The sequence below is a fragment of the Lithobates pipiens genome, unplaced genomic scaffold, assembly GCF_037356315.1.
Source record: "Lithobates pipiens isolate NorthernLeopardFrog02 unplaced genomic scaffold, aLitPip1_a1.2 Scaffold_27, whole genome shotgun sequence".
Taxonomy (NCBI): domain Eukaryota; kingdom Metazoa; phylum Chordata; class Amphibia; order Anura; family Ranidae; genus Lithobates; species Lithobates pipiens.
In genome coordinates, this window is record NW_027507788.1 from 77,566,904 (window position 1) to 77,585,719 (window position 18,816).

At 47.1% G+C, this 18,816-nt stretch overlaps 1 protein-coding gene across 4 annotated transcripts in view; it reads left to right on the forward strand.

Moving 5' to 3' along the window:
* Positions 1-18,816, forward strand: part of MED25 (mediator complex subunit 25) — a 474,735-nt gene that overhangs the window by 307,323 nt on the left and 148,596 nt on the right. For 3 of the 4 annotated variants that reach the window (XM_077457089.1, XM_077457090.1, XM_077457092.1), the window contains 2 exons: positions 10,317-10,427; positions 10,526-10,609. The exons of the other annotated variant lie outside the window; for it this stretch is intronic. In XM_077457089.1, coding sequence (XP_077313215.1) covers positions 10,317-10,427; positions 10,526-10,609 — 195 coding nt within the window. The remainder of the gene's footprint in view (positions 1-10,316; positions 10,428-10,525; positions 10,610-18,816) is intronic. 4 annotated transcript variants of the gene reach the window in all.

The following is an 18,816-nucleotide window of genomic DNA, read 5'->3' on the forward strand; positions in this document are numbered from 1 at the left end:
AGTTGGGGATTGTCCACTTGCCACATCACCTGCCACGTCACTTGCCACATCCCCTGCCACAAGTTGTGGATTGTCCACTTGCCACGTCACTTGCCACATTACCTGCCACGTCACTTGCCAAAAGATGTGGATTGTCCACTTTCCATGTCACCTGCCATGCCACCTGCCACAAGTTGTGGATTGTCCACTTGCCACGTCACCAGCCAAATCACCTGCCACAAGTTGTGGATTTCCACTTGCCACGTGACTTGCCACATCACCTGCCACGTCACTTGCCACATCACCTGTCACAAGTTGTGGATTGTCCACTTGCCACGTCACTTGCCACGTCACCTGCCACAAGTTTTGGATTGTCCACTTGCCACGTCACTTGCCACATCAGCTGCCACGTCACTTGCCACAAGATGTGGATTGTCCACTTGTCACATCACCTGCCATGTCACTTGCCACATCACCTGCCACGTCACCTGCCACAAGTTGTTGATTGTCCACTTGCCACGTCACTTGCCACATCACCTGCCACGTCACTTGCCACAAGATGTGGATTGTCCACTTTCCACGTCACCTGCCATGCCACCTGCCACAAGTTGTGGATTGTCCACTTGCCAGGTCACCAGCCACATCACCTGCCACAAGTTGTGGATTGTCCACTTGCCACATCACTTTCCACGTCACCTGCCACGTCACCTGCCACCAGTTGTGGATTGTCCACTTGCCACATCACTAGCCACATCACCTGCCACAAGTTGTGGATTGTCCACTTGCCACATCACTTTCCACGTCACCTGCCACGTCACCTGCCACAAGTTGTGGATTGTCCACTTGCCACGTCCCCTGCCACGTCGCATGCCACAAGTGGATTGTTCACTTACCACATCACTTGCCACATCACCTGCCACAAGTTGTGGATTGTCCACTTGCCACGTCACCTGACACAAGTTGTGGATTGTCCACTTGCCATGTCACTTGCCACGTCCCCTGCCACAAGTGGATTGTCCACTTGCCACGTCACTTGCCACGTCCCCTGCCACAAATGGATTGTCCACTTGCCACGTCACTTGCTACGTCACCTGCCACAAGTTGTGGATTGTCCACTTGCCACGTCACCTGCCAGGTCACTTGCCGCGTCACCTGCCAGGTCACTTGCCACGTCACCTGCCACAAGTTGTGGTCACCTTTAAAAAAGCTTATAAACGAAAACGCGGCATAACGCGTTTTGCGTCTGAAACGTGGAAACTTTTGCGTCTGAACCCATTTTTTTGCTTCTGGAAAAACGAGGTTAAACGCAACTGCATAAAAACGGCAAAAAACTAGACTGTGTGCATGGACACATAGGATAACATTGAATGAGTTCAGGAGCAGTTGAAAAAAGTGTCCAACTGCCTCTGAACACGCGTTTAACTGCATCTCGTGTGCATGAGGCCTATCAGTAGAGAACCCTTTCCACATCAAATATTAAACTGCATTTCTTCTAACCTCAAATTATGGCCATGCTAGTGAGGAGCTTTTACCCCCCTCCCCGCTAGCTCCCAAGAGGGTTAAAAAACACTCGCAAAGTGCTGCTGCAGCAGTGCTTTGGCAGCGGTATAGCCACGACGCTCATTTAATTCAATGGGCGGGAGCGGTGGAGGAGCGGTGTACACACTGCTCCAAAGATGCTGCTAACAGGACTTTTTTTTTAGCATCCTGCCAGCGCACCGCTCCAGTGTGAGTGTGAAAGCCCTCGGCTTTCACATTGGAGACACAGGAGAGGCTCTTTTTCGGGGTGCTTTGCAGGCAATATTTTTAGCACTGTAGTGCCTGCAAAGTGCCCCAGTGTGAAAGGGGTCTTATTGGAGTCCCTTTTAATATATTTGTACACCGTAATCATATCCACTCTTAACCACTTCAATACAGGGCATTTATATACCCTTCCCAGAGCAATTTTTAGCTTTCAGCGCTCAGACTTTGAATGCCAATTACTCATTCATGCAACACTGTACCCAAACAAAATTTTTATCATTTTTTCATACAAATAGAGCATTCTTTTGGTGGTATTTAATCACCACTGGGTTTTTTTTTTGTGACATAAGTGAAAAAAGAGCGAAAAATTTAAAAAAAACAACACTTTTTTTAGTTTCTATGATAACATTTTGCAAATAAGTAATTTTTGTTCATAAATTTGGGACACAATTTATACTGCTACATCTCTTTGGTAAAAATAACCCAAATTAGTGGATCTGATCACACCTGATGCACTGAAGGCCTATCATTACTTGAGGCTCTGAAATGTCAGTAAAGTACAAATACCCCCAAGTGACCCCTTTTTTTTAAAAGTAGACATTCCAAGGTATTTAGTAAGAGGCATGGTGAGTTTTTTGACGTTGTAATTTTTCCCACAATTCTTGGGAAAAGAAGAATGTTTTTTTTTTGTTTTTGTTTTTTTACAAAATTGTTATAACAACAAGTTTTCTCATACACAGCATATGCATACTTCCAATTACACCCCGAAATACATTTTGCAACTCTTCCCGAGTATGGCGATACCACATGTGTGGGACTTTTACACAGGCTGGCCACACCGAGAGGTCCAGGGAGCACCGTCAGGGGTTCTAGAAGCATAAATGACACCTCTAATTTCCTAACGACCTATTACATTTGTGAAGGCCTTTGAGCACCAGGACAGTAGAATTACCCCATATATTCTATGAAGCATAATGAGTCTTTTGAACAGTTCATTTTTTTTCCACAAGTCTTCGGAAAAAGTGGAAAGAAAATGAAAACATATTTTATTTTTTATTTTTACACAAAGTGGTCGGTTTATAAGATATTTCTAACTCAGAGCATGTACATAGCAAAAATTACACCCCAAAATACATTCTGCTACTCATCCTGAGTATGGCAATACCACACGTGTGTGACTTTTACACAGCCTTGCCACATACAAAGGCCCAACATGCAGGGAGCGCCGTCAGGTGTTCTAGGAGCATAAATTACACCTCTAATTTCCTAACGACCTATTACATTTGTGAAGGCCCTGGAGTACCAGGACAATGGAATTACCCACGAAATGACCCCATTTTAGAAAACAAACACCCCAATGTATATTCTATGAAGCATTATGAGTATTTTGAATGGTTCATTTTTTTTATTCAAATCTTCAGAAAACGTGGAAAGAAAATCTTTTTTTTTTTTTTTTTTTTTTTTTTTTTTACACAAAGTTGTCCATTTATAAGATATTTCCAACACCTAGCATGTATATAGCAAAAATTACACCCCAAATCACATTCTGCTACTCCCCCTGAGTATTGTGATACCACATGTGTGATACTTTTACACAGCCTGGCCATATACAGAGGTCCAACATGGAAGTAGTACCTTCAGGCGTTCTAGGAGCATAAATTACACATCTCATTTTGTTCCTAGCTATCACACTTTTGAAGGTCCTGGAGCACCAGGACAATGGAATTACCCCCAAAATGACCCCATTTTGGAAAGCAAACACCTCAATGTGTATTCTATGAGGCATGGTCTACAAATAGGTACTCCGACGGGCTGGTGTCAGGTACTCCGTTACTCCGACGGGCTGGTGACAGGTACTCCGTTACTCCGACGGGCTGGTGACAGGTACTCCGTTGCTCCGACGGGCTGGTGACAGGTACTCCGTTGCTCCGACGGGCTGGTGACAGGTACTCCGTTGCTCCGACGGGCTGGTGACAGGTACTCCGTTACTCCGACGGGCTGGTGACAGGTACTCCGTTACTCCGACGGGCTGGTGACAGGTACTCCGTTACTCCGACGGGCTGGTGACAGGTACTCCGTTACTCCGACGGGCTGGTAACAGGTACTCCGTTACTCCGACGGCTGGTGACAGGTACTCCGTTACTCCGACGGGCTGGTGACAGGTACTTGGGTACTCCGACAGGCTGGTGACAGGTACTTGGGTACTCGGATGGACTGTGACAGGTACTCGGGCTGTGACAGGTACTCGTTTACGCAGATGGGCTGTGACAGGTACTCGGGTACTCAGATGGGCTGTGACAGGTACTCGGGTACCCGGATGGGCTGACAGGTACTCGGGTACCCGGATGGGTTGACAGGTACTTGGGTACCCGAATGGGTTGACAGGTACTCTGGTACCCGGATGGGTTGAAAGGTACTCGGGTACCCGGATGGGTTGACAGGTACTCGGGTACCCGGATGGGTTGACAGGTACTCGGGTACCAGGATGGGTTGACAGGTACTCGGGTACCCGGATGGGTTGACAGGTACTCGGGTACCCGGATGGGCTGACGGGTACCCGGATGGGCTGACGGGTACCCGGATGGGCTGACGGGTACCCGGATGGGCTGACGGGTACCCGGATGGGCTGGGACAGGTACTCTGATGGGCTGGGACAGGTACTCTGATGGGCTGGGACAGGTACTCTGATGGGCTGGGACAGGTACTCTGATGGGCTGGGACAGGCACTCTGATGGGCTGGGACAGGCACTCTGATGGGCTGGGACAGGCACTCTGATGGGCTGGGACAGGCACTCTGATGGGCTGGGACAGGCACTCTGATGGGCTGGGACAGGCACTCTGATGGGCTGGGACAGGCACTCTGATGGGCTGGGACAGGCACTCTGATGGGCTGGGACAGGCACTCTGATGGGCTGGGACAGGCACTCTGATGGGCTGGGACAGGCACTCTGATGGGCTGGGACAGGCACTCTGATGGGCTGGGACAGGCACTCTGATGGGCTGGGACAGGCACTCTGATGGGCTGGGACAGGCACTCTGATGGGCTGGGACAGGCACTCTGATGGGCTGGGACAGGCACTCTGATGGGCTGGGACAGGCACTCTGATGGGCTGGGACAGGCACTCTGATGGGCTGGGACAGGCACTCTGATGGGCTGGGACAGGCACTCTGATGGGCTGGGACAGGCACTCGGATGGGCTGGGACAGGCACTCGGATGGGCTGGGACAGGCACTCGGATGGGCTGGGACGGGTACTCGGATGGGCTGGGACAGGCACTCGGGTACTCGGATGGGCTGGGACAGGCACTCGGGTACTCGGATGGGCTGGGACAGGCACTCGGGTACTCGGATGGGCTGGGACAGGCACTCGGGTACTCGGATGGGCTGGGACAGGCACTCGGGTACTCGGATGGGCTGGGACAGGCACTCGGGTACTCGGATGGGCTGGGACAGGCACTCGGGTACTCGGATGGGCTGGGACAGGCACTCGGGTACTCGGATGGGCTGGGACAGGCACTCGGGTACTCGGATGGGCTGGGACAGGCACTCGGGTACTCGGATGGGCTGGGACAGGCACTCGGGTACTCGGATGGGCTGGGACAGGCACTCGGGTACTCGGATGGGCTGGGACAGGCACTCGGGTACTCGGATGGGCTGGGACAGGCACTCGGGTACTCGGGCTGGGACAGGTACTCGGGTACTCGGGCTGGGACAGGTACTCGGGTACTCGGGCTGGGACAGGTACTCGGGTGGGCTGGGACAGGTACTCGGGTACTCGGGCTGGGACAGGTACTCGGGTGGGCTGGGACGGGTACTCAGGTACTCGGGTGGGCTGGAACAGTTACTCGGGTACTCGGATGGGCTGGGACAGGTACTCGGGTGGGCTGGGACAGGTACTCGGGTGGGCTGGGACAGGTACTCGGGTACTCGGGTGGGCTGGGACAGGTACTCGGGTGGGCTGGGACAGGTACTCGGGTGGGCTGGGACAGGTACTCGGGTACTCGGGTGGGCTGGGACGGGTACTCGGGTGGGCTGGGACAGGTACTCGGGTGGGCTGGGACAGGTACTCGGGTGGGCTGGGACAGGTACTCGGGTGGGCTGGGACAGGTACTCGGGTGGGCTGGGACAGGTACTCGGGTGGGCTGGGACAGGTACTCGAATGGGCTGGGACAGGTACTCGAATGGGCTGGGACAGGTACTCGAATGGGCTGGGACAGGTACTCGGGGTACTCGGATGGGTTGGGATGGGGGATGGCTGGTACGTTGATGGGTAATAACAGGTCCTCTTTATTGGGGGGGGGGGATCGGTGTGTGTTGGTGTACACTAGGCGGTAACGAGATGTTACCGCAATCTCCTCCTCACACGTGAGGAGGAGAACCCGGTAACATCTCGTTACCGCGGTTTGTTTACATTCTGTGACCGGCTGTGATTGGACACAGCCGGTTACGTGGTTTACTGCGATCAGGGTTGGGCAGTGTTAGGGTGACAAGCCGCATCCCCGATCGCCGCTCTGCACGCACGCTAGGTGCGTGCACGAGCGCTGTCAACGTACACAGTGCATGTGACCGGCTGTGATTGGACACGGCCGGTCACGTGTATCGGGGGGGTGGATGGGGATGGAAATCACATAGATCGGGGATGAGCTGTGCCCCAGGGGCCCGCAGGAGTGCCGAAATACCGAGGACGTCATATGACGCCCACCCAGGATGGGAGATCCCATCTGTGGGCGTCATTTGACTATAGCCCGGTATTGAAGTGGTTAAAGTAAAACCAAGCACACACTGTTTTAATTTACATTATTTTTTCTCTTTCTGTATATGGATAATGGCACTGTAATTATTTTAATAACCAAAATATCCAAGTACCCTTTTCCTAATCAATATACAGATGTCACATGACCCAAATCTTTCACAGCCTGTCCGTAGGGGAACATAAGCAGGAGGAGCTTCTAGTCCTCTGCAGCTGGTCACATGTTAAAAAAAAAAAAAAAAAAAAACAACCTGTGGATACAGATTAAAAATAGACTGTCAATAAACTGATTTAAATTATCACACAAATATGTATTTGAAATAAAATCTTTATTATTTTTTAACAATAACATAGTGTGGGTGGATTTCTCCTCCAGCTTATGTCTTAGAATAACAGGGAGGAGAAGCCTTTATCAATCTACATGTAATATCCTATCCCAAATGTTTTTAGCTAGTTGGTGGGCATGAAGGAGGAGGAAAACTAGGCATGTGCAGAGCTGCCAACACTGCTCTACAAAACCCAGCATTTATTGATAGTGTTTTATGATGTGGCTTTAGTGACACTTTAAGAGCCTTTTTTCCAGAGTGAATATATATAATGTATATGTGTGTGTATCTCTATATATATATATATATATATATATATATATATATATATATATATATATATATATATATATATATATTATTTTTTATTTATTTGCACACCATTTTGGAATTGACCATGTGGTTAAAAGGGTCCTGAACTCCTGAATAGTCATGGTGTATGACATGAATAAGATGCACTATATTGTCAAAAGTATTGTGGCTCCTACACACACGCGCACACACACACAAACTTTAATGACATCCCAGTCTTGGTCCGTATGGTTCGATATTGAGCTGGCCCACCGCTTGCAGCTATAATGCCACGTACACACAAGCGGAATGTCAGAAAAAGTCAGACGAAAGCTTTTTTTTTATCGTATACTCCAATCGTGTGTATGCCTCATCAGATTTTTTTTTTTTTTTTTTTTAGAAAATTCTGATGGACCTAGAAATAGAACATGTTCTAAGTATTTCAAACAGAACCAATTCCTATCGGGAAAACCGCTTGTCTGAAGCAAGTACGAGATAGAAGCTATTGGCTACTGGCTATTGAACTTCCTTTTTCTAGTCCCGTCGTACGTGCCGTAAGTCATCGCATTCTTGACGATCGGACTTTGGTGTGATCGTGTGTACGCAAGACAGTTTCAGCAAAATTCTGTCGGCACTCCGTCGGAAAAACCTTCAGAGTTTATTCCGACGGGAAAACTGGTCGTTTGTACAGGGCATAACAGCTTCAACTCTTCTGGGAAGGCTGTCCACAAGGTTTAGGAATGTGTCTATGGGAATGTTTGACTATTCTTCCAAAAGCGCATTTGTGAGGACAGACACTGATGTTGGACGAGAAAGCCTGACTCGCAGTCTCCTCTCCAATTCATCCCAAGGATATTCTGTCGGGTTGAGATCATGACTTTGCAGGCCAGTCAAGTCCTCCACCCCAAACTCGCTCATCAATGTCTTTTATGGACCTTGCTTTGTGCACTCTTGCGCAGTCATGTTGCAACAGGAAGGGGCCATCCCCAAACTGTTCCCACAAAGTCGGGAGGATGATATTGTCCAAAATGTCTTGGTATGCTGACTCCTTAAGTGTTCCCTTCACTGGAACTAGGAGGCCCCACACCATAATCCCTCCCCGCCCCTCCACCAAATGATTTGGACCAGTGCACAAAGCAAGTTCCTTAACCGCTTGCCGCCCGCCATATAGCAAAATGACGTTGGCAAAGTGGTTTTAATATCCTGACTGGACGTCATCGCGGCGATCGTTGTTGCGGGGTGACAACCCACAACTACGATCTCGGTAAAGAGTCTCCGACGGAGACTCTTTACCATGTGATCAGCCGTGTCCAATCACGGCTGATCACAGTGTAAATAGGAAGAGCCGGTGATCGGTCGCCTCTGTCAGACGTGAGTAGAGGAGAGCCGATCAGCTGCACCTCTGACAGGGGGGGTCTGTGCTGATCGATTATCAGCACAGCCCCCCCGAGGATGCCCACACTGGACCACCAGGGACATGACCAGGAGATGCCCAGCACCAGGTATGCCCCCTAGACCACCAGGGATGCCAGCCAGTGCCCATAATGGATGCCAATCAGTGCCCACAATGGGCATCATTGATTGGCATCCATTGTTTGGCACTGATTGGCATCCATCCCTACAAAACTTTAAATTACAATGCCGCCTATCAGTGCCCATCCATGCCGCCCATCCATGCCCATCCGTGCCGCCCATCCGTGCCGCCTATCAATGCCCATCCGTGCCGCCTATCAATGCCCATCCGTGCCGCCTATCAATGCCCATCCGTGCCGCCTATCAATGCCCATCCGTGCCGCCTATCAATGCCCATCCGTGCCGCCTATCAATGCCCATCCGTGCCGCCTATCAATGCCCATCCGTGCCGCCTATCCGTGCCCATCCGTACCGCCTATCCATGCCCATTTGTGCCACCTATCCATGCCGCCCATCCATGCAAATCCGTGCCACCTATCAGTGTCTATCTGTGTCGCATATCAGTGCCACTTCATTGGTGCCGCCTTATCAGTGCCCGTCACTGCAGCCCCGTCAGTGCCCATCAGTGAAGGAGAAAATTTACTTATTTACAAAGTTTTGTAACTGAAACAAAAAAAAACATGTTTTTTTTTTCAAGATTTTCGGTCTTTTTTTAGATTTGTTTAGCAGATAATAAAAATCCCAGAGACGATCAACTATCACCAAAAGAAAGCTCTATTTGTGGGAACAAAATGATAAAAATTTAGTTTTGGTACAGTGTAGCATGACCGCGCAATTGTCATTCAAAGTGTGACAGCGCTGAAAGCTCAAAATTGGTCTGGGCAGGAAGGTGTGTAAGTGCCCGGTATTGAAGTGGTTAAAGACATAGATAAGTGACTTCTGGATTTCACAGACAGGCTCTGATCACATACCGCCGGAGATAGAGATATTTTTAATACTGAAGTTCCTTCCCTTACCTTATCCTCGTCTCAGGATTTGCTGAATTAACAAACAATCCAACCTTCACACATCACGGTGGGCTGCATAGCAAACCTTCAGGGACTAGGTCCCTAAAACGTGGTTCCAAGTGCCCTGGACCTATAAAGCACCCCATCAGGAAGCCCTGTGTTCCTGGGGTCGAACCCTACAAAGAGAGGCGTTACAGGCAAAACCTTGTGCTTCGGATATGAGGTCCCAGGTACCACCCTCAATGGAACTTTCGATAGATCTGATCTTTATGGAGGCTGTTTAAATCCAGCATGGATCCCTCCTGGAGCTCCTCAGAGCACATCTTCACTCGTGACCAACACCTTGGCGAAAAAACTGATGAGCTCCTGGAAGCAAGAGGGGTTATATAGGGAGTAAACTTTCTTGATTGTGTTTACCAGTGTCAACACCCGAAGGTAGCCTATAACCCATTAAGTAATTACTTACTTAAGGATCTGTGTCCCATGATGTACTCCAAGAAAAGGATTTTACAGGTAAGCTATAATAAAAATCCTACCCCCCTTGACTAAACTAATGGTCGCTGGGAATGCCAGTGGTCACTCTGAGATATAGAGAGGGTGACTTGGTGGGGGACAGAGATGGCAGTAAAAAAATCCTTATTGGTTCTAACTAACTCACAAATGCAAAAGAAAATTTTGGTTTCAGATGCACTTCAACTACCCACCTTTCTCAAGTATATTTACTTTATTGTACTCTATCCTTTATCGTCTTCATCTATCAATGCTGTTTTGTATTAATCTTCTTTTTTTTTTTTTTTTGGGTTGTAGCAAATGGGAACAGCTCAGTCTATGAATACTGGCTCTATACAAAACAACCCTCAAGCCTTCTTATCGAAACAGCCCAATGCTTTACCTGTGCCACAGACTGTACCACAACAGGTAAATTAATCTCAACTGAAGCTAGGAAATGCAATGCTGCATTGTATAGCAATAGCTATTTACATCAGAGTTTTTCTATTGCAATCGCCTCCCTGCAGATGCCAGGTCAGCAAGTAGCACCAGGAATGCAATCTGTCAGTCAGGTTACTATGATGGATGAACAGCAGCGATCGCAGAACCTGGTGAGTTTCCTTTTATTGTTTGTGGAGGAGGGGACCTCTGGAGAGTATTAAAGATTGAACACTTGAAGAAATGTTTTTCTTCCTCTGTGGTTATAGCCCCAGGCACACATCAATTAAGCAGGTACCAGACAGATAAACATCTTCAGTCTGGTTCCATCCAGGCCATACCGCCCCAGGATGGAGCAAGGCTGAAGCCTTTTGTTATGAGTCTGATACCTGGGCTTCCTTTGGTGTGCTGCGGTTTGAATCCTCCTTTACCTTGAATCTTTTTTTTTTTTTTTTTAAATCAAAACCATTTTTATGAAACAATCTCGTATAGAAAGTACACAAACTTTTCAAAGTACAGTCTTGTGAACATAGAATTACGTTTCTTACAGGTTCAGCATTGCTTATGAATATATCACATAAAACCTCTCACCGACCCTTTCCACTCCGTTTCCTGTCATCAGTGATTTTAGTACGATTTCTCCCTCCCATGGTGCCTCCCCACCCATTCCACATTACTCTGCTGTTTCTTTTAACTGAGGAGTCTATTATAAGGTCTACTGGGGCCAAGCCAGGTGTATTCAGCCAAGGGGACCATACCAGATCAAATTTTTCCAGGCGTCTGTGTTGGAAAATGTATTTTTCTAAATGTAGTGTTACCCACATTTGGGTCACCCATTCATTTAGTGTGGAAGGCTCTGTCGCCTTCCAGTGCCTGAGAATTTGTTTGCGGGCTTGGAATAGAGCCCTTGTAATAGCCTGCTTGGGGTTTTCTTCTGAGATGTGTTCGTCCAATATGCCTAGATAGCATTGTTTGGGGTCTAAGGGGACCTTTACCTGAAATGCTCGGTTAATGGTCTTTATAACGCCCCTCTAGTAGAGGTGTCATTTCGGGCATTGCCACAGTAGGTGGATCAAGTCCCCATGTTTCCTGGTGCAGCGGGGACAATCTGCATTTTCCCTTCCTCCCATTCTATATAGTCTAGCAGGTGTATAATGCACTCACATGACAATAAAGAGCTGGGATAAACGTTGCGCCTTGTTGAGAGAGCACAGCTGTATTGTCTTTAGCACCTCCTCCCATTGGTCCTCTCCAAACATGCCCACATCTCCCTCCCACTGGGTCACAATTTTAGTTGGGAAATTACCTTGTATGGCCATAAGCATGGATTAAGAACTAGAGATAAAGCCATAAAAATGAGACACTTCCACCATGTAGTGCAGGGATATGCAATTAGCGGACCTCCAGCTGTTGCAGAACTACAAGTCCCATGAGGCATAGCAAGACTCAGACAGCCACAAGCATGACACCCAGAGGCAGAGGCATGATGGGACTTGTAGTTTTGCAACAGCTGGCGGTCCGCTAATTGCATATCCCTGATGTAGTGGAAGACAGGGGCTGGGTACTGCATCCACAGTTCACTGCCTGCCTGCACACTCACATCAGTCCCTACCCTCAAGAAACCTACAATGCAAGGTCCCCAACTCACATTCATATACTAGGGCCAATTTTGGACAGAAGCCAATTAACCTACCAGCATGTCTTTGGAGTGTGGGAGGAAACCCACGCAAGGCACAGAGAGAACAGGCAAACTCCAGGCGGGTAGTGTCATAGTTGGGATATGAACCAGCGACCCTTTTTACTGTTAGGTGAGAGTGCTACCCACTACACCACTGTGCTGACATACAGCTTATTGGATTTGGTAAGTGCTAGTGCCTCCAGTCCTGTAGCAACATTCTGTGTTCTCGTGATCTGTGTGAGCAGGGCCATCGTTGGATTGCCTCTATTCTCCCCGTTACTCTCCTTTGGGATTGTCCTGGCTATGTGTTGGAGCTGGGATGTTATTTAGTATACCCAAGGGTTAGGTAACGCTAGCCCCCTATTCTCCTTGGGCTTTTGGAGGTGTTAAAATTTAATCCTTGGGTGTTTATCGAGCCAAAGAAATGATCTGAACATGGAATTAATGCTATGGAATATTCTAAGGGTTACTACCATGGGTGGTATTATGCAGCATGTATAAAAGCTGTGGCATAAACATTTTTGTTAAATATACTCTGCCTGCCATAGGCATTTTTAGTTTGGACCACAATTTAATCTTTTCTTTGATACGGCTCAATAATGGGTTTATATTAACCACTACAGCCCCGGACCAATAAACACCTTAAGGACCAGAGGTCTTTTTACAATTTCGCACTGCGCTGCTTTAACTGGTAATTGTGCGGTCATGCAATATTGCACCCAAACGAAATTTGCGTCCTTTTCTTCCCACAAATAGATCTTTCTTTTGATGGTATTTGATTGCCTCTGCGATTTTTATTTTTTGCGATATAAATGGAAAAAGAGCGAAAATTTTGAAAAAAAAAAGATATTTTCTTCTTTTTGTTATAAGAAAAATCGAATAAACTAAATTTTAGTCATACATTGAGGGCAAAATGTATTCAGCCACATGTCTTTAGTAAAAAAAATGTCAATAAGCATATATTTTTTGGTTTGTGCAAAAGTTATAGCGTCTACAAACTAGAGTACATTTTCTGGAATTTACACAGCTTTTAATTTATGACTGCCTATCTCATTTCTTGAGGTGCTAAAATGGCAGGGCAGTACAAACCCCCCCAAATGACCCCATTTTAGAAAGTAGACACCCCAAGGAAATTGCTGATGGGTATGTTGAGCCCATTGAATATTTTTTTTTTTTTTTGTCCTAAGAGATTAAATAATGACAAAAATTTTTTTTTTTACAAAAAGTTGTCACTAAATGATATATTGCTCACACATGCCATGGTTATATGTGGAATTGCACCCCAAAATATATTCCGCTACTTCTCCTGAGTATGGGGATACCACATGTGTGGGACTTTTTGGGAGTCTAGTCGCGCACGGCACCCCGAAAACCAATCACCACCTTCAGGATTTCTAAGGGTGCAAATTTTTGATTTCACTCCTCACTACCTATCACAGTTTCGAAGGCCATAAAATGCCAAAATAGCACAAAACCCCCCCAAAATGACCCCATTTTGGAAAGTAGACACCCCAAGCTATTTACTGAGAGGCATGTTGAGTCCATGGAATATTTTATATTTTGCCACAAGTTGCGGGAATATTACAAACTTTTTTTTTTTGCACAAAGTTGTCACTAAATGATATATTGCTCACACATGCTATGGGCATATGTGAAATGACACCCCAAAATACATTCTGCTGCTTCTCCTGAGTACAGGGATACCACATGTGTGGGACTTTTTGGGAGCCTAGCCGCGTACGGGACCCCGAAATCCAAGCACCGCCTTCAGGATTTCTAAGGGCATACATTTTTTATTTTACTCCTCACTACCTATCACTACCTATCACAGTTTTGAAGGCCATAAAATGCCAAGATGGCACAAAACCCCCCCAAATGACCCCATTTTGGAAAGTAGACACCCCAAGCTATTTGCTGAGGGGCATGTTGAGACCATTGAATATTTTTTTTTTGGTTCCAAGGGAATGAATAATGACGAAAAATAAAAATATTTTTTTTTTTACAAAAAGTTTTCACTAAATTATATATTGCTCACACATGCCATGGTTATATGTGGAATTGCACCCCAAAATACATTTTGCTGCTTCTCCTGAGTACGGGGATACCGCATGTGTGGGACCTTTTGGGAGCCTAGCTGCGTACTGGGCCCCAAAAACCACCTTCTGGATTTCTAAGGGCGCAAATTTTTGATTTTCACTCCTCACTACCTATTAGTTTCGAAGGCCATAAAATGCCAAAATAGCACAAACCCCCCCCCCCCCCAAATTACCCCATTTTGGAAAGTAGACACCCCAAGCTATTTGCTGAGAGTCATGTTGTCTGAACGAAAAAAAAGAGATTGATCGGTGGGTATGCCCACTATTAGAATACCTCCCTTCATCCACCCACTTCTAATGATGGACATACATGCACCATTTATATATGCCGAAGCATGGGGGCATCCTCCCGCAAAAAAGTTATGCCGCGTACACACGGTCAAACTTTTCCACGGGCAAGCATGCATTGGATTTTCGACCGTATGTACGCGGCATTAGGAGCAAAATCGCTCCTCCACCCCTTATGCCCCCATCCTTCGGCATATATGCTCTTTTTTTTTTTTTTTAAACTGTAGTGGTGAAATCACCTCCTACAGCGTTGGAGTCTCGGCTTTATGTATCGTGGGAGCAAACGCTGTTGCTGTCAAGATAAATAAATCCACGCTGCAACTGAATGGCGTACCTGCTAAGCAAATTATGGTTAACGTTAAAACAAAGTAACATTACAGTATAACAGTAAAACCTTACCATACCATACCTGCAAAGCAAATGCCAAAAAAAAACAGTAAAAAATAAATTTTTTTTTAACACAACCTGTGCCTAAAATATATATATGCCGAAGCATGGGGGCATCCTCCCGCAAAAAAGTTATGCCACGTACATACGTTCAAACTTTTCCACGGGCAAGCCCTTTGTCGGAATTTTGACCGTATGTACGCGGCATTAGGAGCAAAATCGCTCCTCCACCCCTTATGCCCCCATGCTTCGGCATATATGCTCTTTTTTAACTGTGGTGGTGAAATCACCTCCTACAGCACTGGAGTCCATGCTGCAGCTGAATGGCGTACCTGAAAACAAGAAAAATGGTTAACAATAAAACACAGTAAACAGTAAAGTATAAAAAATTAGAGAGAAGAGAGAGAGAGAACAATAAAACGACAACTATTTTTTGTTTTTATATTTTATATTTTTTTGTTTATTTTTTATTTTACTCTTTTTTTTTTTTTTTTTTTATACACTTTTTTTTTGAACTGTAAACTGTAACAACTGTAACATTTCGGGTCTCTCAAAATGCGATGGCATCTTGGGAGACTCTGTGTTAGTGTGCCTAGCCTGTGAAATGCTGTACCCTACGCTAATACTTCACTAGTGTGTGGTAGCGTTCAAAACACTCACCAAGGCAAAGACCAGGATTGCCAGGACAGCGTGGACAATAACAACGGGTGTCACGCCTAAATCCGCGCTTGGTACAGACACGACATCTTTTTTGGGGGGCTCGTTGGGTAGGGGTACTCGGGATGGCATAAGAATAATGCCTCTCATGCAGCCGGCTTACTGCATTTGGTTGGGAATGGTGAGGTGCAGAACCGCCTGGATACAGAAGCTCTGTGACAACCTCTCTTTGGAAGAAAAGAAAGGTTAAAGTCCCGCCTGAAGTTTTGCATAGCACAAAAGCATTCAGCAAAGCCAATTGAAATAAGTAAGCAGACACTTTTTTTGTACCAGCGTCTGGCCTTACGGGAAGCTAGATACGGCGCCAACAACTGGTCATTGAGGTCCACCCCTCCCATATTTTTGTTATATTCGTGGACACAGAGGGGTTTCTCCACAATACCAGTCGCCGTAGAAATTTGGACCGTCGTGTCTGCATGAAGGGAGGTAAGAACGAAAACATTCTTATTATCCCTCCACTTCATAGCGAGCAAATTATTACACCGATAGCAGGCTCTCTCCCCCAGTCTAAGACGGGAATCTAGAAGCCACTGGGGAAAGCCCCGGCGATTAGGTCGCACGGGTGCCACATGCTCCAATCTGATTATCAAACAAGTGACTAAACAGTGGCACGCTGGTGTAATAATTGTCCACGTACAAGTGGTACCCCTTTCCGAATAAGGGTGACACCAATTTCCACACTAGTCAGGGCAGTTCTCCGGCTCTATGTAACTATCTTTACCCTCATAAACCATAAATCTCCATGCATAGCCTGTGGCCCTGTCACAGCACTTATAGAGCTTGACCCCGTATCTGGTACGCTTGTTGGGAATGTACTGTTTGAATGACAAGCGACCAGTAAACTTAATCAGGGACTCATCAACGCAGACAACTTTTTGGGGAGTAAACAAGTCTGCAAAACGTTGGTTGAAGTGGTTTATGAGGGGCCGAATTTTGTAGAGCCGATCGTATTCAGGGTCTCCACGATGACGACAAAGTTCATTGTCACTGAAGTGCATGAACCGCAAGATCTGCTCATATTGTTTCCTGGACATGGAGTTAGAGAACACAGGCATGTGGTCAGTCGGATGCGTGGACCAATAAGCCCGCAACGTCATGAATTTGTGTGCCCATGTTGAGGGAAAGGCCCAGAAAGGTCTTAAATTCGGAAACCGTAACTGGTTTCCAATCTCTGGCAAGGGAAGGCAACTGGGGATTAGCGGCGATGTGTTGACCAGCATATAAATTGGTTTGGTCCACAATAGATCTATAGAGATCTTCCGTGAAATACAGAGAATAAAAATCAAGTGGCGTAAAATCATCTGTATCCACCTGAATACCGGGTGCGGCAGTGAATGGGGGAAGTACTGGTGCTGCAGAAGTGGTGGGCACCCAATCAGGATTGGCGAATTCTGCAGGAAGGGCACTATGGGAACGACGGGCCTGCCTTTGTCTTCTTGGTGGCAGCGGGACACTACTTGTGCTTGCCACCTCGCCAGCTTGAACTGCACTTATGGGACTCGCCACGTCACCACGTGATACTGCAGTGCTGGATGTACGTCCAGGGTGTACTAGGCCGCTGGTGCTTGCCAGTTCACCAAAAGGATGAGCGGCGCTAGTACTGGCTCTATACTCCATACGAGGGACTTGCGGTTCCTGCACCTCAACAACATCAGAAGATCGGGGTCGGGTACGCCTGACGTTAGCAGGGACCTCTTCTTCGTCGTCAGAGCTATCTGACATGGAGGCGCTGTCCTCTACAGGTTCGTATTCTGAGCCTGAATCTGACAGATCAGTGTCTTCCTCTTCACTATCTGTCATGCTCAGAAACGTGTAGGCCTCTTCACTAGTGTACCTTCACTTTGCCATTTTGGGCTCTAAATTTAGGGGTACACTAGTGAGACTCACAGGTAAAAAAGCACCTAGCCTGTCAGCGACTGTATAAAACGCTACAAAAAAAACTGTTAGCGATCGCAGGGATCAAGCCTGACTCTGCGAACGCTGCAGTTATGTGTGTTGTGTTTTGTAAGTGACAGTGATCGATCGATACTGCACTTGGGTGGGCTGGGCTGAGCGGAGGGGCAAAACACAGGTGCTAGCAGGTATCTGGATTGATCCTGCTAACAATGCGTTTTTTTAGAACCCTAAATTGCTGGGCACGCTAGTTTAGATCTGATCAGATCAGATATTGATCTGTTCGGATACTATACCACTAAGGGAGGTGTATGCTTTGCGCGTGGGTGTTAGCGGTACTTGCACTAACCTAGCACTGCCTGGGGCAACGCAGACCCTTTCTGACCCTAAAACCGAATTGATATCACCCGCCGGGTGATCAGGGGGTTAAACCTTTATTAGGTAATAAATGGCGGGTGCCCTGATGCTATAAAAAGCGAACTACCTAACCAGCGTCACCCGTAACACTTATACGGTGATCACTGGTGAAAGGGTTAACTAAGGGCAATCAGGGGGTTAAAACCTTTATTGGGTATTTATATGGGGGTACCTGAAGCTTTCTAAAAACCTGACGGGGAACCTAAATAACTAAATAACTAACTGGCTAACCAGAGTCACCAGTGACACTTATACAGCGATCGCTGGTGAAAGGGATAACTCTAGGGGCAATCAAGGGGTTAAAACCTTTATTAGGTTATATATCGGGGTACCTAACGCTATAAAAACCTGGCGTTGAACCTAAAAAAAAACTAGCTTCCTAGCGGGACCAGTGACACTAATGCAGCGATCAGAAAAACGATCGCTTAGTGACACTGGTAAAAGGGGGTGAAAGGGTTAACTGGGAGGGCAATCAAGGGGTTAAACCTTTATTAGGGGGGGAAGGGGGCTACCCTGGACCTAAAGGGGCCTAACACTAGCTGCCCTGACACTTTTTACAGTCACAACTGACACTAAATGTAGTGATCAGTAAATAAATGAACACTGCAATTAGTGACACTGTGACTGGGGGGGGGGGGGGCGATCGGGGGGGGGGATCGGGGGGTGACTGGGGTGAAATGTGTACCTATGTGTCAGTGGACTGTTGGTGCACTTACTTGTATGTCTTCACTCAAAAAGACCGCCACGAGGAGTGTGACATCACTTCCTCCTTCCTGTGTTTACATTTACACAGGGGAGGAAGCTTCTCATTTGACAGGAGTGTTCGAGAGGGGATGGCCCATCCCCTCATCACCGATCGCTCCTGCAGCGAGCCGGACCGCCGTATCCAGCGGGAGGGGGTCCG